The sequence below is a fragment of the Mrakia frigida genome (genome assembly GCF_051309035.1).
Source record: "Mrakia frigida strain ATCC 22029 unplaced genomic scaffold BDY24scaffold_9, whole genome shotgun sequence".
Taxonomy (NCBI): Eukaryota; Fungi; Basidiomycota; class Tremellomycetes; order Cystofilobasidiales; family Mrakiaceae; genus Mrakia; species Mrakia frigida.
The window spans coordinates 744,209-763,180 of NW_027481272.1; the positions used below are offsets into that span (position 1 = coordinate 744,209).

General features: G+C 54.1%; 6 protein-coding genes across 6 annotated transcripts; 5 read left to right on the top strand and 1 right to left on the bottom strand.

Moving 5' to 3' along the window:
- Positions 1–734: 734 nt before the first annotated feature.
- On the top strand, positions 735–2,488 carry BDY24DRAFT_369444 (uncharacterized protein; the record flags this gene model as incomplete). Its single annotated transcript, XM_076638061.1, has 2 exons — positions 735–1,358; positions 1,445–2,488. The coding sequence occupies 2 exons, from the start codon at positions 735–737 to the stop codon at positions 2,486–2,488; spliced, it is 1,668 nt and encodes a 555-aa protein (XP_076498361.1).
- Positions 2,489–2,960: 472 nt separating this feature from the next.
- Positions 2,961–4,086, top strand: BDY24DRAFT_440129 (uncharacterized protein; the record flags this gene model as incomplete). The annotated part of the gene is made up of 3 exons (XM_076644497.1): positions 2,961–3,176; positions 3,325–3,586; positions 3,904–4,086. Coding segments are annotated over exons 1-3 (546 nt in total), but the record flags the coding sequence as incomplete, so codon positions are not given.
- Position 4,087: 1 nt separating this feature from the next.
- Positions 4,088–8,496, top strand: BDY24DRAFT_384041 (putative Bud site selection-related protein). Its single transcript, XM_076639757.1, has 17 exons — positions 4,088–4,403; positions 4,549–4,591; positions 4,742–4,815; positions 4,899–5,047; positions 5,139–5,203; positions 5,292–5,319; positions 5,425–5,520; positions 5,601–5,680; positions 5,761–5,946; positions 6,016–6,233; positions 6,312–7,181; positions 7,267–7,321; positions 7,400–7,428; positions 7,511–7,698; positions 7,790–7,824; positions 7,917–7,984; positions 8,193–8,496. Exons 1-17 carry the CDS (start codon positions 4,365–4,367, stop codon positions 8,274–8,276), a joined length of 2,307 nt encoding a protein of 768 aa, XP_076498363.1. The 5' UTR covers positions 4,088–4,364; the 3' UTR covers positions 8,277–8,496.
- Positions 8,497–9,288: 792 nt separating this feature from the next.
- BDY24DRAFT_286593 (MFS transporter) lies at positions 9,289–13,122 on the top strand. Its single transcript, XM_076637002.1, has 20 exons — positions 9,289–9,704; positions 9,805–9,847; positions 9,967–10,038; positions 10,121–10,141; positions 10,292–10,369; positions 10,454–10,525; positions 10,630–10,689; positions 10,788–10,859; positions 10,950–10,999; positions 11,083–11,154; positions 11,229–11,355; positions 11,443–11,516; positions 11,581–11,696; positions 11,780–11,857; positions 11,936–12,169; positions 12,247–12,321; positions 12,415–12,467; positions 12,536–12,551; positions 12,630–12,690; positions 12,793–13,122. The coding sequence occupies exons 1-20, from the start codon at positions 9,466–9,468 to the stop codon at positions 13,040–13,042; spliced, it is 1,863 nt and encodes a 620-aa protein (XP_076498364.1). The 5' UTR covers positions 9,289–9,465; the 3' UTR covers positions 13,043–13,122.
- A 1,127-nt stretch (positions 13,123–14,249) lies between these two features.
- BDY24DRAFT_413868 (uncharacterized protein) lies at positions 14,250–14,943 on the bottom strand (the record flags this gene model as incomplete). The annotated part of the gene is made up of 5 exons (XM_076643235.1): positions 14,250–14,272; positions 14,340–14,370; positions 14,445–14,518; positions 14,624–14,648; positions 14,881–14,943. 5 exons carry the CDS (start codon positions 14,941–14,943, stop codon positions 14,250–14,252), a joined length of 216 nt encoding a protein of 71 aa, XP_076498365.1.
- BDY24DRAFT_286599 (uncharacterized protein) lies at positions 14,897–18,874 on the top strand. The gene is made up of 8 exons (XM_076637003.1): positions 14,897–15,108; positions 15,469–16,212; positions 16,301–16,397; positions 16,491–16,558; positions 16,628–17,041; positions 17,108–17,198; positions 17,271–18,510; positions 18,676–18,874. The coding sequence occupies exons 1-8, from the start codon at positions 15,089–15,091 to the stop codon at positions 18,807–18,809; spliced, it is 2,808 nt and encodes a 935-aa protein (XP_076498366.1). The 5' UTR covers positions 14,897–15,088; the 3' UTR covers positions 18,810–18,874.
- The last annotated feature ends 98 nt before the right edge of the window (positions 18,875–18,972 follow it).

Here is an 18,972-nt window from a genome sequence, read left to right on the forward strand (position 1 = left end):
CCAGCCCGAAGCAGGGGGGGGCAAAGACGGCGCGTCGTGACCGGGCTCAGTTTCGAAAAATGGCGGGCTGAGAAAACCCAGATCCGTCTTTTTCTTTGACCTCACCTCCATCAACCTTCTTCCCTTTCTTCCCCCAATCCGGTCTCGATCTCGCAGCTTCTCCCAGACTTACTGAAAACAAATGAACAACCCCCTTGGCTTTTCAGAACCATACTCACTTTCGCTTTCTAGCTTCCAACCACGACCATCGACTTCTCAGCAGCTTTTACTCTCCTCCCCTCCTTCCTTCCTTCTCTCCCCTCTCGTTCGCTCGGTCGACACTCATCAACAGCAGGCCTGTTCAAAAAACTTCACACTCTCTTCTCCTCTAAAATGTTAGTACCAACTTCTTCTTTTCTCTTCTCTTCTGTTTCCTCGATCCAAAAGAGAGTCGAACGCTTCGAGCGATTCGACTCGACCTCCCTCCTCCCTCCCCCCATCTCCCCTCGCCGCCCTCCCTCTCTATAGGATGATCGCAACTCAGCTCACTTTGCAAATCGAGTAACGCCGATTGATGAAACGACTTTGCCCGCAGACATACTTGCATCTGATCCCCCACCACACCCCCCACCTTCATCGTTCTCGTTCTCTTTCCTTGCGTCGCACGAAACTCTTTACTGACTCTCTTCCTTCCTCCTTCATCTCGCTGAACCCACAGAACCACCACCCTTCGCTAGCTCGAAATTCCTTCAACCATGCTCTCCTTCACCTCGCTCGTCTCTCTCGCCTTGCTCGCCTCGACGGCTTCAGCTCAAAAGAAGAGAATCGTGTCGTTCTCTGCCGTCCTCTCGAACGAGACCATCTCGACCGCTCTCAACCTCGCTTCCAACTCCACCAACCTCGCTTCCAACTCGACTATCTCGTCCACCAACGCGACAACCATCATCTACACGAACGGAACCTTCGCTCTCCTTCCTAACGGATCCATCATCGCCGTCGACAACTCGACCACTTTCGGAAACGACTCGACGTCAACCACCTCCTCTTCCCTCCTTTCCTTCATTCTCCCCACCAACGTCACTGCCACCACGACAGCTACAGCTACGGTCACGGACGTCGCCACTACGACCGCTACGGAGACGGCCACGGCTACGCAAATTTTCACCCAGACGGACGTCGTTACGATCTACGCTCCTACCCCCTCGCCCATCGTCTCCTACAAGACCGACACCCTTCTCAGCACGGTTCTCACCACCACTACCACCACCGAGGAGGCTCCCAAGCCTACCTCTGTTGCTGATCTCATCAAGGATCTCGACGAGGCTGGGATGATGGCCAAGATTCTGCCGACGGTTTACTTGACTTTGGTTCCTCACCGAGTTCGTTTCTTCCTCCCTTCCCTTTCTTCCCTCGCGGAACTTGAAAAAGCTGACCGTCAAATCTTCCTTCTCTTCTCTCCTATTAGGAATCCGACGGACACTGGGACTACGTCGTCTACGACGGAGCGGATGGAACCGCTACCGCGTCGCCTACCTTCGTCTCTGCCACTCCCATCCCCACCACCACCGCCGTCGACCTCTCTCCCACCACCACCTCCCCTCCCACCACCCTCACCACCCCTACTCCCTCCCTCCTCGTCGCCATCTCCTCCATGGCCGCCGTCCTCGAATCCGCCCCCATCGCCGTCGTTTCCTCAGACGCGACCGGAACCGAAAAGAACACCGTCCCTCCCACCCTCACCGATGCAGCCCTCATCGAATCCCTCCTCCCTACTTCCACTCCTACCTTCGTCTACTCCCTCCCTGGAGAATCGGAAACCTACGCCGTCGTCCCCACCGAGACGACCTCGGAATTCACCCTCGCTTCGTCCATTGCGATCCACGCTCCTAGCAAGGCCGTCGCGTCTGCTGTAGCTACGGGAGGAGTCGTCGGAGTCGTACCTTCTTCCCTGGGGGATGATGAGCCGGAGGAGTCGTTCAACAACAACAATGGAACCGCCACTGGAAACTCGACCCTCGTCCCTTCGTCCAACTTCACTCTTCCTTCCAACACCTCCTCCGCTCTCCCTGCCCTTCAAACCCAATGGAACGCAACCCACCTCCCCCTCGGAAACGACTCCCCTATCCTCTCCAACTCCTCCGAGTCCTCTTCGTCCATCGTAGGATCCGTTCGACCCGCTTCAGCTTCGTCCATCCCCACCTCTTCCCTCCTCCCCTCCGCCTCCGCCTCTCCCTCAGCTTCGGCCTCGGAAATCATCTCCATCGTCCCCCTCGCTTCCGCCATCCCCTCAGCCTCAGCCGCGTCGGTCCTGGTTCAGACCATCCAGATGGGGTCGAGCTCGGTGGTGGTTGCGCTTCCTGTCGCTACGACGAGTGCCGAGATGAACGACAGTGGAGTGGCGAGTGTGTTTGTCACGGAGGGGACGACGACGACGACGCTGACGACTAGTTCGTCCGCTGCTAGTGAGACGATGATGAAGAGGGTTGTGAGGAAGAGGGCGGCTTACTAGAGTAGTTTGACGCGTCGAGTTGGGTTTCGTTTTGGACTCTTTTCCGTTTTGTTTTGCTCTAGATTTTGACTAGTTTGGTTAGATCTTAGATTTACATATATATGTGTAGCTTCTCCCTTCCTCTAGTCGTTTCCCTAACTTATCTTCGTTGTTCTCTCGTTCCTTGTCTTCCGTTTTGCTTTTGCTTGCTTTGTATTCGATTGAAATCTGCTTCTTCTTTCTTGCTTCTTGATCTTCTCTCGCAAGCTGGTCCGTGTCCTTCTCTCCTTGGATGGAATGAGTGTCGAGAGACTTGAAGAAGAAAGAAGGAAGGAGGAAGTGAACGAACGAACGACGACGCGCTCTCATCTCTCTTGGTTCTCTGATCAGGCCTTGAAGAGTTCGTATCCGACCTCGAAGGTTGCCTATCAGACGCCCAGCTCTCTGAGTCTCAGAGAAATCATCTTCCGGAACAGATTCAAGACGAATCTCCATGCCAACGAACTTCCCGTCCCCTCCCCTCGCACTCTATCGAACGGTTCGACTACACCTCTCCTCCCTCCGGTCCGATGAGGATCCCGACGCATCCTCCATTGTTGGGCGATTATGGAGACATGGCTGGTTTGGGAGGGTTCTCAAGCGAATGAAGACGGGGTCCATGGTTCTCGTCGTGCGAACGGAGCAGGAGAGGGAGGAGGCGGCGGGAGCGGTTCAGCGGTTGGAGGAGAGATGGAGGCCGAAGTTTAGGGTTGAGCTTGAGGCTTGAGGTTAGTACCGAGAACGTCCTTATTTTTGTTTCCTCTCCGATGTTATCGAGGTAGGAGACTGACTCTGCTTCCATTTCTCTTCGTTTCTAGGTGCTCGTCGTCGACGCGTCGGTCCTCCTCCTCCTCTTCCTTCCTCTCCTCACCATCTCCCCAACACCCACGGTCTTCACCCTCCTCCACACTCCTCTCAAATACTTCTTCCTCGCCTCTCACCTCCTTCACCTCCTCTCCTCTCCCTTCGCGTCGCTCGTTCGTCGGTCGTCGTCGCGGGATCACGTCTCCTTGTTCTTTTCGGAGGATACGAACCACTCGACCGCAACTGCTCTCAATGCATACCCTACCAAACCCTACCGTGAGTCCCACCCACTTCTGCCTCGAACCCTTCGACCCGAAGCGACGAAGAAGCTGACCCTCGACTCCTTTCGTTCCTCTTTTTTTTTGTTCCACCTGCCAGACCGTCGCCTATCTCAAACTGATCCTCGGCTCCAAAGATATACACCCTCTCCACTCTCGCTCTACTACCCAACTTTCCTACCTACCTACGAACAGAACAGAACTTCACGACGTCGTCGACCTCGCCATTTTTCTGCTCCTTCTTCCTCTCTTTCTCTCTTTCTCTCTTTATGCCTTCCATACCTTTTTCTTTTCTCGTTTCTCTATAACTCCCAGCGTCCTCACATACCTCTTCGATCTTCAAACCTTGATCCATGGCTTCTCCCTCTCCCTCTCCCATGTTCCTCCTCTCCATCCTTTCCTCTCCTTCGGGAACAAAAAGAAAACCCCCTCCATTTCCCTCATCCTCCGAACCGTCCTCTCGCCTGTACGACCTCCACAAAACCTTCCTTCCCAACGACTCACCCTCTCAACGCGCTCGCGCTCCTCGCACGCAGTCGATTTGACCTTGTCCATCGCACCCTTCCTCCCTTCTCTTCCCTCCCAACACCCATCCATCTTTTTGCGAGCCCCTCCTTCTTCGACCTCAGCTCCAGGTCCTCCTCCCCTCGTTTCTCTTCCTCAGTCAACATCGTTCGTTCTCGAATCGGCAAGCAGCAACACGAAACTCAAAGCTCGAAAGCTCAAAGCTCAAGTCCCAAACCCACCTCCAACCCCGTAGAGAAGAGCAAAAGACAATGTCGGATCTGTTCAAGGATGTACCGGAGTTTGTGGAGGTGAGCTTTCGGTGCTTTATCTTGCTGGAAGCAGGGCCGGGTCGGTGGAGGGGAGGGAGAGAGAAGGGAGAGCCGAAGGGGAAGGAGGGAGGGTAAGGAGACGAGCGAGCTGACCTTTTTGCGTTTGGGACGATGGAACCTCCAGGTTGATATAGGAGAGAGTGTAGCTGCTAGGACAGAGATCCTTTGTGAGTAGGAGAACTCTCGTCCTGTGTTCGGGTGGTGGGAATGAAGAAGGAGGAAGGAGGAGAAGGAAGATGAAACGCAGACAGCTCACGACCCATCTCCCCCCTTCCTTTCCTCCCTCCCTCGCTCGCTTTCGTTTGCCAACTTTTTAGCCAGTTTCCGAGAACTAGGAGGACCCGATCTATGCCACGTAGTCAAAACCATGGGTCGCTCAGGGACCAAGGATGTTCGTTCATCTCTCTTCCTTCTCGCCGTCCGAGCTCAACCTCCAACTCACCCATCTTCCCTTTGTCTTCCATTCTCCTTCAGGTCGGATCCTACCACTACTGCTCGGGAGTAGAAGCATCCTCTTCAGCTTCTCTTGCTGCGTATCTCAACAGTCTTACGTTCGCCGTGGAGGATGGGAACGCGTGGTTCTCGAAGGGACCGATTTGGAAGGTTCGAGGAGGCACTTATTGGTGAGTTCAAGGCGAGGGAGAAGTTGGGAGAGAAGGAGAGAAAGCTCAAGCTGACTAGAGTGTACTTGGAATGGTGTGTGTGTGTGCTCAGTTGTTTCAACGCTTTCTCCAGAGTGGACGTTCGAGTTGAGGTCAAGATTCCGGGAGGAGTGGATGGTGAGCTTGTCCTTCCTTTGCCTCTCTCTTCTTCTCAGCTCCCCGAGAGAGCCAGACGAGCTGACTATCGCTCAATTCACTACTACAGCCTACGTGATCGATCTTCGAGGAGAACGGTGAGTCTGCGAACTCGTTGCGGATGTCGCTCTAAGGAAGGGAAGAACGAGATCGAGGACGGTTTGAGCTGATCATCTCTTCTGGCCTTCCTTCCTTCTCTGCAGACATGAGGCCACCCCCGCGATCTGGCAGGAGACTTACGTCTCGGCTCTGCTTCGTGCTATTCGATACGCTGACGACTCGAACTACCGTCTTGCTGGGTGCGTGTTTGCGAACGTCGAGGGAAGGGAGAGAGGAGAGCAGCGTGAGCTCGAGACTGAACTTCCTTCCTTCCTCTCAGATTCCGGAAAATCGACCCGATAACAAGTCTAGAGGGAGAGATGAGGTTCCTTCAAGCTGCTGAGAGTCTGTTCTTCAAGGGTTCGTTCCGTTCTATCTGTCGAGTAGCTCGAGAGATCGACGCTGACCTCTCTCCTCCTTCGATCTCATTGTCGATACAGGATGGCAGCTCGGATCAGATCCAGAGATCCAGGTCGCTACCGTGGTCTCGAATCATCTCACCGCTGGACTCCTCAAGTACTTTGGAGACTCGTTCAGGTTCGATCGGACGGTCAACCTTTTCGAGAGACTCCTTCCTCATCAGCCAGAGGTCGCCGCTCTTCTCGCTACGAGTTACCTCGGAATGAGTGCGTTCTCTGCTTCTCTCTTCTTCGCACGTCGAAGCTGACTCTTCCTTATGTTTTTCTTTCTGATAGACGAGGAGGTCAAGGCGATTCAGATCATCAACCAAGCTCTCGAGCAGAACCCTCAGTCCTACCCTCTCCTTCACGTCCAGTGCGACTTCCTTCGATCAAAAGGTCAACTCGAATGGGCCGTCAAGCTCGCCAGGGAAGCCGTCAACTGTGCTCCCAGCGAGTTTGTTACCTGGGCTAAGCTTACGGAGGTTTACATCGAGCTTGGAGAGTACGAGTCGGTGAGTTTGAAGCTTCGCTGTTCCTCGTTTCGAACGAGATCGAGCTCACCGCCTTCCCTTCCTTCTCTTCGCATGCAGGCCCTCCTCACCCTCAACTCCTGCCCCATGTTCACCTACAACGAACGAGATCTCCACCGAATGCCAACTCCCGCTCGAACCCATCTCCCCATCAAGCAGTTCATCGCCGATTCCAACATCCTCGACGAAGAATCCGCTCGAGACAACGAAGCCGACATCGCTCTCCTTCGACTCCCTGCTCCTTCCCTCCGAGGAACCTTCGCCAAAGCCTACGCTCTCCTCACTCGCCTCGTCGCTCAGATCGGATGGGACGAGCTTCTCCGATCGAGATCGGCCGTGTTCGTGATGGAGGAGGAGTACAGGATGCAGAAGTCAAAACCAGACGGTTCTCCAGCAGACGGGCCTACCAACGGACACCACGACGAGACGAACGAACATCAATCCCTTCCTCCCAGTCCAGCAAACTCCCCTCCTCTCCCTTCCCCTTCCCAAGCCGAATCCAACGCTTCCACCAAAGCTATCCACACCCAGGACGCTTCCGCTTCAAACCTCGACGCGCCAGGGATCCCAACGATCAAAATCTCCTCGGAATCGGATCGGGACAGCGAGCTCGCCGAGATGGACAAGTACGGGAACGGTCTCAACATGCACGAAGTGGCGGATCACGTCGAGGGAGCTACCATCGTCGAGGCAGAGCAGGACGTGAAGGAGGAGGAGGAGGGAGACGTCGCGGGCAGTGGATTCGCAGACGAGGCTGAGAAAACCCCTACGCTGGAGAAGCCGGAACTGGCTCAGCACAACGCGGAGGAGAAGCAGGAGGCGTTTGAAGGAGGGCTGGATAGTGGAGGACCGGAAGAGGAAGGGTTTACGTTCTCGACGAAGAGATTGTGTGAGAGGTGGTTGGATAATCTGTTTATGGTGCTTTACGAGGTGAGTTAGATCGGTTACCTTTCGATGAGGTGTGATGACGGGAGGCGAGGGCTGATTTTCATTGCTTCTTGGTTGCGTTGTGCAGGATCTGAGAGTCTACACGATTTGGAGAGCCGAGATCTCGCATTTCAAGACTCAGCGTTCGTCCTTCTTTTCCTTCCCTCTACGAACGACCGAGCGTCTAGCTGACCTCTTTCGACTCGACTGGGTCTCTACAGACATGTCCTATCGCAAGACTGGAACCGAGGTTCATCTCCTCTTGCTCCCTCTCTTCCTCTCGCCCGCTCCTCGAACTGACGCGTCTCCTTCCTTCTTCCTTCCCCTCGCAGTGGGAAATCCTCGGTGACCTCGCTCTCCGGTTACATCACAAGGAGGAAGCCAAGGACGCCTACCAACGATGTCTCGATTCCAAGTTCTCGGCGAAAGCCTGGCAGAAACTGCTCGAGACCTACGCCGACGAGGGAGATCTGCAGAAGAGTTTGAATGCCGCGACCAGGTTGACTGCTTACAACTATCGGTGAGTTTGTGGTCGATGGTGAGAGAGTTTGTAGGCGAGATGGAGAACTGACTTGAGCTTGGTTTTGATTTGGGGTTGCATGGGAGAAAAGGTGGTACACGGAAAGCAGTTTCCCGACCGCTGTCGGTTCGTTCCCTCTTTCCTTTCGTCTTCTCTTTCGAGCCTCTCCTCGACCTTCGATCCTGGAGTCTGACTTTTCTTTTACTTTTCGTCTCCAGCTCATGAGATCTTCAAGATCGGTCAGATCCACGGTCACTCCAAGATCTCGTACACTCTGCTCTCGATGGTTCGTCGCCTCTTCCCTCTCAGCCCATTCCACCCTTCCTCGACCTCCCGGTCCTTCTCTTTCGAAACCACAAGCACTCGCTGACTCTCTTCTTCTTTTCACATTCTTTTTTTTCCTTCCTCCCTTCCCTCGTCCGCCCACTTCGTCTTTGTCGTTTCGTCCTCGTCTTCGTTTCGTCCTCATCTTCGTCTCGTTTCCCTTCGCACAGAACCTCCCCGAAGGCATCCTCGGCATCATGCAGGCCTACCTCAAGTACGGAGGAGCGTTCAGGGTCGAGGGGAGCGAGTGGTAGATTTTGTTTCGTCTCGAGGGAGAGAGGAAGAGGGGTGGAGGAGGGACGAGTTGTTTTTTTCTGTTGGGACGACGTGGGACGACGGCTCTCTGTTTGCTGTTTCCTTTTTACGATGCTTTGGTTTTCGGTTTGGATCTTGGTTCATCGTTGATCGAGAGGAGATGCGCGAAATAAAAGTGTAAGCAGGAAGAGCGGGACTATCTAAGAGGGAGAGAGGGGATGAAAAGTGGAAGAACCGTCGTCGAACTCAACGCGCTCGTGAGGCTCGAACGACAATCCGGCGGTCGAGGAGGCGCTGCGATGGTAGGATTAGACACTGCGAGAGAGAAAGTTAAACGAGAATATCGCCGAAGAACGAAATCTATGGGTCTGCGAAGAAAAGTAGGGGGAGAGCGAGACACAGAAAGAAACGGGGGAAAGGTGGACGACTCGACGACTGAGGATAGAGAGTAGACTAGTAGAGATGAGGCTCAGAAGACGAGGATTATGAAGATGTAGAGATAATCGAAGGAGAGCCGATGCGGCGGCTGAAAGTGCGGGAAGAAGAGTGGAGAGGAGGACGCGTCGAGATCAGCTCGTCGTTCTTTCGGTAGCGTTCTTGGGATGGAGAGGCGGAGGAAACATCGCACTTTGGTCAGCCTGTCTTCTCCCTTACTCCTCTAATATAGCATCAAAACAGTGCCCGGCAGCCTACCTTGAGGTAAACTTCAGCTCTGCCTGCCGAACCCTCGTCCCTTGGCCCCTCCTCTTCTCTCTCGATCTCTCCCCCTTGTCCCCCTCCCCCCCCCCACGAGCCTGAGTGATATATCTACGACGCCACATGTGTATCCGTGTACTCGGGTTGACTCGCTCCTCCTCCATGGACCATCTTGAGCTCTGCTTCAAAATCTATATAGAGCGAGGATCGAAACGAGTCGCGGAAGAGGTCGAGGGAGTCGATGCCTCAGCACGACGGCTTCTTGTCTTCCTTACAGGCCTCCGAACCCCAGGATCTGCTCTTATTCATTAGTGCCTTGATTTAGATCTCGGCTACGTAGGAAGCTGACGTAGCCGAACGAGTAAAAAGAGAAGGAAAAAGGACGGCTTCGACCGTCCTGCTCACCAACCACTTCCAGCCCTCTCTCTGAGCGAACCAGCCTTCTCCCTCTTCGTTTCCCCTAGTCGTCATCCCTCCAGCCTGCTTCAAAGCATGGAACGAACCTCTCTCGATATCACCTCGAATCCTACGGATCCTCAAACCACTCCCACTCGCTCCCCTTCCCCTTCCCCAACTCTTACCGCCGACCTTTCAACCCTTCCCTTGAGCTCGCCAAAGAAGATCGAAGACGAGCAATTCCTCTCTGGTACTGGGTCTGAGGAAGACCCTTACGAGGTTGGATGGGCTGAGAACGATTCTGCTGACCCCTATACGTGGAAGAAGTCGTTCAAGTGAGCTCTCCATCTTCCCTTCGATGAGCTTGATCCGACAGACGCGTGACGTTTCTGACCTCTCTCTTTCTCCCTCCCTTCCTCCTTCTCCGCTCATCAGATGGTTCGTCACTGGAGTTGTCGCCCTGGACACGCTTTGCATCGTTCGTCTCAGCAGTTCACTTCTCTTCCTTTTTCCACGGCCGTCCCCGCGCGGCGACCTGCCGTCCTGTTGGTCTTGTTACGTTTCGCTTACCCATATCCGCTTCTTTCTTTGGTGCAGGCCTTTGCATCGTCTGCCTACTCAGGAGGAGTCAACCAGATCGCAGAAGCTCTCAACGTCAAGTCTCAGGAGGTAAGTGAGGAAACGTTGCAGCGACGCAGGGCGGTTGAGCTCGTTGTTGACGGATTTGCCTCTCTTCTCTTCTCCCCTCCAGATCATGATTCTCGGCATCTCCGTGCGTTCATATTTTTAGTCCACAGATAACAGAAGGCTCGGCCAGATCGCTTCTACTGCCGATCACCAACCGCCAACCTACTTGATCCCACGAAGATTCGCTCGGAGAGATGGTTTGCTGAGCTCTCCGTTCCCCTCCTTCCACTCACAGCTCTACGTCCTTGGGTTCGGAGCTGGTCCTCTGATATGGGCTCCTCTTTCTGAAATATATGGACGCCGAATCATCTTCGTGAGCTCTACTTCACGTCTGACCACCTTCGACGCGTCCTTTCACCCGCTCACCTTCCTTTCCCCTTTCTTTCCTGGTCATCAGATCGTTTCCTACGCTCCCTTTACACTCTTCCAGATCGGGGGGGCGACTGCCAACAACATCGAAACCGTCATCGTGAGTCGAAGCTCGTTTTCGTTTCCTTTCTTGCCGCCCCGTCGTTCGTCGACTTGTCGACTCGCTCACAGATCTGACCGACGCTCACTCTTCCTTCCTTCTAGATCACTCGATTTCTCGCTGGATTCTTCGGATCAGCTCCTCTGACCAACTCAGGTGGAATCGTGAGTTCAATGAAGAGAATCGACGAGGGAACGCGTCGAGAAGAAGGACCTTCTCACTCTTCTGAACTGATCACGCCTCTCATTCTTTGCCTTTCCAGATCGCCGACATCTGGTCCGCTCAGGAGAGAGGTCTTGCGACTGCTTTGTTCGCTTTGGCTCCCTTCCTTGGGGTTCGTCTTTCTTTTCCCTCCCATTGGATCCGAAACGAAGACGTTCCTCGTTGACGCCTATTTCTTCATCCCTTCATTGATCGCGTTCAGCCCGTTCTTGGTCCTATTATTGGTGGATTTACTGCTCCCAGCGGATGGCGGTGAGCAACTTTCCTTGTTTTCAGGTTGAGGGAGTCTGCGTCGACGAAGCTCGACTGACGTTCCTGCCCTCTCCTCGACCTAGCAACGTCTTTTGGGTCATGTTCGCTTTCGCTGCGGTTACCTACATTCTAACATTCTTCACGATTCCCGAAACGTCAGTCTACCTTCTTACCCGAACTGCGTTGACTGCTCGAGCTCACTTTCGCCTTTCTTTCTCTCCTTGGACAGTTACGCTCCGACCTTGCTCCGAGCCAAAGCTCGTCGGCTCGAGAAGGAATCCGAAGGATCGGTTCATTTTATCTCCAAGTTCGACAAGGCTAACACGATGACCACCAAGGAGATCTTCAAGCTTAACGTTCGTAGCCTGAATGAAGCCTCTCGCTCGTCCTCTCGAGTCCTCTCCGACGCGAGTTCGGCTGACATCCTGCTTTGCATCTCGTAGATGACTCGACCTTTCGTCCTCCTCTTCAAGGAGCCTATCGTCCTTCTTCTTTCGATCTACATCGCCATCGTCTAGTGAGTCTTCAGCTTGCTTCCCTTTCGAGGAAGACTCCGAGCTGACTCGACGCGTCTCTTGTAGCGGAACTCTTTACATGTTCTTCACTGCTTTCCCAATCGTCTTCCAGGAAGGTAGAGGATGGTCTACTGGTGTTGGAGGTCTCGCATTCCTTGGTCTCGCAGGAGGAATGATCTTGGGTGAGTTTACTCCGACCTTCCGACTTCCCCTCCCTCTCTCTTCCCTCTCGACGCTGACACCCAGCTTCTTCCTCGACAACCAGCCACTGCTCTCGCACCTCTGAACAACAAGTTATACATGCGAGCTATCGCTCGCTCCCCCACCGGTCGAGCTCCTCCTGGTTCGTCTTCAGCCCTTATTTCGCCTTCTCAACCTCACCTCACAGGACCCTGACTCCGCCCTTTCTCGAAACATTTAGAAGCGAGACTTTACTTCGCTATGCTCGGTGCTCCTATGCTTCCCATTGGTCTGTTCTGGTACGTCCCGTCGTTCCCTCTTGTCTTTCGAGGCCAGTGCTCGAGCCTGCCATCTCCCGCTCTTCTTCGTCTCAGGTTTGCTTGGACTTCGAACCCAAGTATCCACTGGATCTCTCCTGTCTTGGCTGGGGCTCCGTTCGGATTCGGAATGCTTCTAGTATTCACCAGTGTCCTCGGTAAGTTGTGTGAAATTTTTCGTTCGAGACGACGCGTCGAACTTGCTGACCTCTTCTGTCTGCCTTCCTCCTAATAGGATACCTTATCGATACGTACCTGATGTATGCTGCCTCAGCTCTAGCTGCTAATGCTGTCTTGAGATCTATCCTTGGTGAGTTCTTACTTCGTGGGAGCTGCAGCGCGATCGAAGAGGAACTTCGACTCACCTCGCCTTTTTTTTTTTTTTTTTTTCGTCGCTCCTCAGGTGCCGTCTTCCCTCTTTTCTCGACGTACATGTACAAGAACCTGGGGAATGAAGTGAGCCCTTTATTTGGCTTTACATGCCTCTTGAGACTGACAGTCTCTCAATCGATCTTCTTTTCCAGTGGGCTTCGTCCCTCAGTGGGTCTTCCTTCTTCGAAGTTCGCTCCCTGCTTCAAGCTCGAACTGACCATCCTTTCATCCCTTTTTTTCGTCTAGTCGGATTCCTCGCCCTCATCTGCGTTCCCATGCCTTTTGTTTTCTTCTACTACGGTGAAAGGTTCGTGGTCTCTCCTTTCTGCCAACCTGCAGCTCTTCGTCTCGTCGTCGAAGGAACGCGTACTCAAACCCTCTGGTCTTTGTTTCTCACCTTCTTTCACAGAATCCGAGGCCTCTCCTCTTTCTCTCCAACTGGAAAGCCCGCTCCTCTAGCTTCATCTCTAGCATCCTCGCCCACCGACGCGGAGAAGTCTGATTCGACGCACCCTCATCGACTCCAACCGATGCAGTCGCGGCCAGAGCATCGCGTCGACGAACTTGGTCAGGAGTTTGGGGAAGAGGCTGGAATGGAGGAGCAGAGAGCTCAGGACCTCGAGTTCGAGAGGAGGAGGAGCGGCATCAACGTCGTCTGATACGCGACGCTTGGGACGGAACCAGCAGGAGCAGGAGCTGGTGATCTCGTTCGCATAGACTATTAAAATCTCAAAGACAGACTGCATATCTTAATTCGGAACTTCGTTTTCTTCAAGGTCAAGGGGCAGAGCAGAAGTTCGGCGGTCAAGAGCACACTGCTCGAAGGAAAGCTGAGAGACGCGGTCCAAGAGGATCGAAACCTCCTCACCTCCCAACCCTTCCCGCTCGATACTCTCACCATCAAGGCCAAAGGAACCCACGAGAGGATTCTTCATCTCGTTCACACCCACCTCCTTCCTCATCTCGAGTACGACGTTGAGGGACGGCGGACGTCGTCGGACGGAAGAGTACACGACCACAGGCTCTACCTCGGCGAGATCACCGTCGTTCCTTTCACTCGACTCGAAACCATTGATTACCAAGGATGTATTCCCTTCAGCCGATACGAACCTCCTCCACCGGTGGATTACAACCCCTACCAACCCGCCTCCCTCCCGCCCCCTCCCTCGACTTTCGTCGGGTCGTCGGTTTCCATCTCGCTACCCTCCTCCCCTCGGATCCTGGAAGTTTGAGATCTTTTGTGGACAGTATCATATGGAGGAGCATGCACAACTCGGAACGGATGCGGAAAAGCTCCATAGTCCTTCTGGTTGGAATGGAGGAGGAGAAGAAGGCCGCAGAGGAGAACGTTTTGGAGTTGGGTTTCGGCTGGATTTCTCCTTTTGTTGTGGAGCTCAGTGTGTGAGGTGAGTCAATTCCTCGAAAGTCTAGGCTCCCAGCTTCTTTCTTCCTTCGTCTAGAGGCTTAAACTGAACCGTCGCCTTCCCGCTGTTTGGTCTTCCCAGGATCCACGTCGCGTCTTTGTTGTCGCCTTCTAATTCAATTATCATCTTCTTACCAGCATCACCTCCCCACACCTTTACGTCCTCGTGTGCATTACCATGGTCGAAGCTAGTTCTCTTCGTCCGTCATCTTCGCATTTTCAGGACGCTCTCTCTTTGCAACGTTTTCGTCTTGATTGAATCGCATGTATCCAGACAAATTCTTGAATAAAGGTTGACCGGAGTGTTGGGCTTTCCCGTTTTAGAGAAAGCGAAGACGTTGTCGAGAAGTTCCAAGGCCCTGCTCGGTCGAAGAAAGAGAGAGGAAGAACGACAACGCGTCAGTTCTCCAACGCTTCAAAGAGGGAAACAGGCGAAGCTGGATCTACGTCTTGGCAGAGACCGTATCTTGAATGAGACAGAGGATTAGTTCATTTGAGAACGATAGGCTAGAAAGCCAAGATTGTGAGCTCACCGACGAAAACCGCGTTGTGTGGCAAGAGAGTCTGCGAAAAAGAGGTGAAAGGAGAGGTGAAATCAGCTCAGCAAGGGCGGAAACTGGCAAAGAGAAGAGACGCACAACGTTGAGACTCTTGAGAAGTCCAGGGTGAACTTTCGGCTCGTTCTCGTAGAAGTCGAGGGCGGCTCGGAGGACTGAGGCAAAGAAAGCGACGCGATGAAAGACGAGATCAGTTTAGCGAAAGAATATAAAGAATCAGTTCAGCGAAAGAATATAAAGAAGAGAGAGAGGACGTCTACGGGCCTTTTCGTGATTCCAAAGCTTCTATGAGACGAGGGAGGAGGGAAGAGGAAGACGGTGAGCTTGAGCTTCCTTCTCCCCCTCCTCCTTTTCCCCACCTGCTTCCCGTTCCGCGACCGGCTGAGCTTCACTAGACGCTTTATCCTTCCAAATAGGCTTGTCAGCAGCTCCCAGCTGAAAAGTTTCAAATCTGTGCTGATGGTTTGAGGTGAACAGGCCTCGCTGAAAGGGCTGCGCTGGGGGGAGGGCAACTGACGGTCGAGCTCTTCCAGCTTCTGCTCTCCCAACCTCCAGCACAGAAATCTACATAAATCCACATCTCGAGCTCCTTATCATCCCCATACGCTTCCCCTGTTCGCTCCAAGCTCCGGAAGCCTTCTAGAAACGAGCACAAGCGGGACTTCAGCTTCCTTCGACCGCCGACGGAGGACTCGACTCTGCTCTCCTTCCCTCTCCAACAGACGATGAGTCAAGACCTTAATCAGTGAGTACGAGCTTCTCAATGTCTATATAGGTTCTTGGAGCACATGTTGATAGGGCTGGATCTAGAGGGAGAAGTCTGGGAGTGCTCCAGAAGGGGGAGGGAAGCGGGCGAGAGGGAAGACAGCTAGCCGAGGACGCTCCGGTCAGCAGCTCGAGATCTATCGTCTTGAGCTCACGAGAGTCGAGTAGACAGCTGTTTTTACGAGTTGAAACTATACACGACCTCGGGGCTTGCCTTCTGTGGCCTGAAGAGAGCAGGGCGAGCTCGCATCAACCCTCCCTCCTTCGTCCCCACCTTCCTTTCAGTCTCAGCTCGTTGTCTCTTTCAGAACTGACCTACTTCTCTCCGTTTTTTCTCCAGAGCTTCGTCGTCTTCCTCTTCTTCTCAACCCACCCGAATCACTCTCGCCTCAAGAACGTCCCATATCGGTTCAGCACCACCTGCTCCTCCCTCCTCCTCCTCCCAAGCTCACCTCGCCGCCGCTTCCTCCTCCTCTCGATCCTCCCCACCTCCCTCTACCACTCGAAGAACCTCCGCCTCAGTCAGGCCTCCGCCCTTTCGAGCACTCTCAGCAGTCTGGTCAACCATCAGCGACATGCCATCTTTTTCTTCATCCTCCTACTCAGCACAACCTCCCAACGACGAAGGGTCAACCTCCCTCCGACGAAACCCACGAGTCATTCGAAGACCTCGTCCGGGCTCAGCAGCAGCAGGAGGAGCCGAGAGGACAGACTTCGGTTCTATGATGGACGAGGAAGACGAGATGGGACATGGGTTTGGAGGAGAAGGGGAGGATTACGAGCTCGGAGACTACGACGGAGGAGAACATGAGGACAGCGACCTCAGCGACCCGGACGAAGAGGTCGAGATGATGCAGGAAGACCTGGGTGCAGATCCTTTGAGCTGGTCGAACCTTCTCAGCGCCGGCCAAGGAGGAGGAGGAGCGATGTTGATGGGAAGGAGCTCCTCGACTTCCGCTCGTCGTCGAGAGCAGGAGAGGATTCAGAGACCTGCTATGCTCCGAGCTGGAGCTCCTGGGAAGGACGATGGGACAGGCTTGGTTCTGGGGATGAAGTCGGAGTCGGAGGAGAAGTTTACGCCACCGTGAGTCCGAAACTGATCAGTTCATTCGGCACCTCCTTCGTCCCCGACGCGAGACTCACTTTCCCTCTTTTCTCTCGTTCTATCCCAGTGCCTACCTATCCCTCCGACCCTCGAATCTACCATCTCCAACCCTTCCAACCCACTTCTCACCCTCAGATCGATCTCCACTTCTCTCGATCTCTCCCTCAGGCCTCACCGTCTCCTTCATCCCTCGAACCTCCCGAACGGATCCCGATCTCGACGCTGCTGCCGTTCGAGCCAACACTCCCATCGATCCCAACTGTGGATTATTCTACTTTGAGGTCGAGATCATCAACGCTGGGGAGAGAGGGTACATCGGCATCGGGTGAGTCTCGAGTCTCTCTGTTTCGAAGGACGGACGCTCACGCTTTTCCCGCGTTCCTTCGTCCTTCAGGTTCTCGGCCAAGTCCGTTCTTCTCTGCAGACTTCCAGGATGGGAGAAGGATTCGTATGGGTACCACGGAGACGACGGGTTGAGCTTCAGCTGTCAGGGAGAAGGCAGACCTTACGCTCCTCCTTTCACGACTGGAGGTGATTTTCCTCCCTTCCCTTCCCTTCTTTTTCTTCCTACAAACCCTCCGGGTCGACAGAGACTCTCTGCGATGCTCGCAGAAAGAAGAGAGGCTTCAAACGGTCTTTTCCGTTTCCACAACTTCGAAACTGACCTCTCTCTCCCTCCTCCTTTCTTTCCACCTTCAATCGCAGACATCATCGGCTGTGGACTCGACTTCAGCACAGGAGCTGCCTTCTACACCAAGAACGGTCTTCTTCTCGGTACCATCTTCCCGGGGATGCGAATTCACGAAATGTGAGTTGCTCGTTCTGGTTCCAACCGCCTCCCAAAGCTGACCTCCTCCTTCTCCTCCTGCTTTAGGTACCCAACCGTCGGTCTTCGAACTCCTCGGGAGGTTGTCAAAGCCAACTTCGGACAGTTCCCTTTCCGTTACGACATCGCTTCCTACTTCGTGAGTCGATAGCGCCGTAATTTCTGCTCGCTTTGCCGACTGACCAACTCCCTCGTCTTCCCTTCTTTCCAGAAATCTCGCCAACTCTCCTACCTCAACTCGTCCTCGATCTCCTCCTTCTCAGCATCAGCATCAACCTCTACCTCCTCCCGACCCCTCCCATTCTCCTCGTCCAAAGGGAAAGGCAAAGGCCGAGCTCAACCCGACGACGACGACGTTCCCAACTTCCTCCAAGCTTCCCTCCTTCAGAACCACCTCCGTCGAGCCCGAGTAACCAGTCAGGTCGATCATCAACTCTCCGCCGACCCAGACGCTTCCAGTAACTCCATTCGAAGGGAAGAGCACGCCAGGCTCCAGGAGAAGGATTCGACGCGGACGGGATCGATCGAGGAACTCGTTAAATCCTACCTCGTTCATCAGGGATACCTCTCGACGTTCGAAAACCTTCGTCGAGATCAGCAGCACATCCGACCAGGGTCCTCTCAACCTCCCGACGTCGTGGTCGAGGCTTCTCCCTCCGGAATGGACGTCGACGAGGACGCTCAACCCTCTTCGTCGCATCCTCTCCCTCCCCTCCCCCGCTCCCTCCACGCAGCAACCGACGCTTCCGTTCAACGAGTGCGAATACGGAACGACATTGTCTCCGGTGACCTCGAATCAGCTCTCGTTCATCTCGAGGTGTACCCCACCGTCAAGAGGAGCGAGGTCGGGTTCGAATTGAGACTCGCCCACTTCGTTGGGATGATTCTGAAGGCGGCGGAGAAGAGGAAGGAAGAGGCGGCGAGTGGGTTTGGGAGCGGGAAGGGGAAAGGGAAGGAGAGAGAAGGGACTTTGAAGAGGAAGGCTGAGGATGATGAAGAGGAGGGAGCAGGAGGAGAGGGAGGCGCGTCTTCAGCAACTCAATCTCAACGACGTCGAACAGGATCAGCAGCAGAAGCACCTCTCTCTTCCTCCCAAGCCGACCCAGCACCATCGAATTTCCTACCCAACCTCCCACCCACTCCCTCCTTCCCAGATATCGACCTCCTCGATCGAATCATCTCCTACGGTCGCCAACTTCGCTTCACCCTCGAAGATCCAGCTACGGCGCCTCCCGTCCCTTCTCCTTCATCTTCCTGGGGTCCCACCACGTCCTCATCAAGTCAAACGAAATCTCAAACGCTCTTCTCGTACTGCTTGGGACTACTGGCGTTCGAGGACCCGTTGGCGGCGGAAGAGTTGGAGCTGGGGGAGGGAGGAAAGAGGGCTTTGAGGCTTTGGACGAGGAAGGGGAGATGGGAGTTGGCGGAGAGGATTGAGGAAGGGTTGCTTTGTGAGTGTCTATCGTTCATCTGGTATCGGGTTGAGGGTGGTGTGCGATGAGGGAGGGAGGGTGAGGGACTGCAAGGAGCGTCGACGACGAGACGGATTTTTGCTGACTTTCCTCCTTTCCTTCCCCCCTTCATTTTCCCTTTTTCTTGATAATGTTGGCGGACAGTATCTCGAGGAGAGCAGAAGCAGAGCGAGCTCGAAACGGTCGTCCGTCATACGATCGCGACGCACACCGAGATGGGGAGGAGAGGCAAAGGCGTCGCTTCGTTCGTGAATGTCAGGTCGCAGATTTTGCTTTAGACGAAACACAACTTTTTCTTGATTATGCATACGACACACTTTCTTTACGAGCATTCTTTTCCTTGCTTGCCTCTTGAAAGACACGAACTGAAAGGATCCCCGACGATTAAATTCTAAAAACCGTTTGAAACCAAGGGCAGGTTTGAAGGAAGGAGTCTCTTCC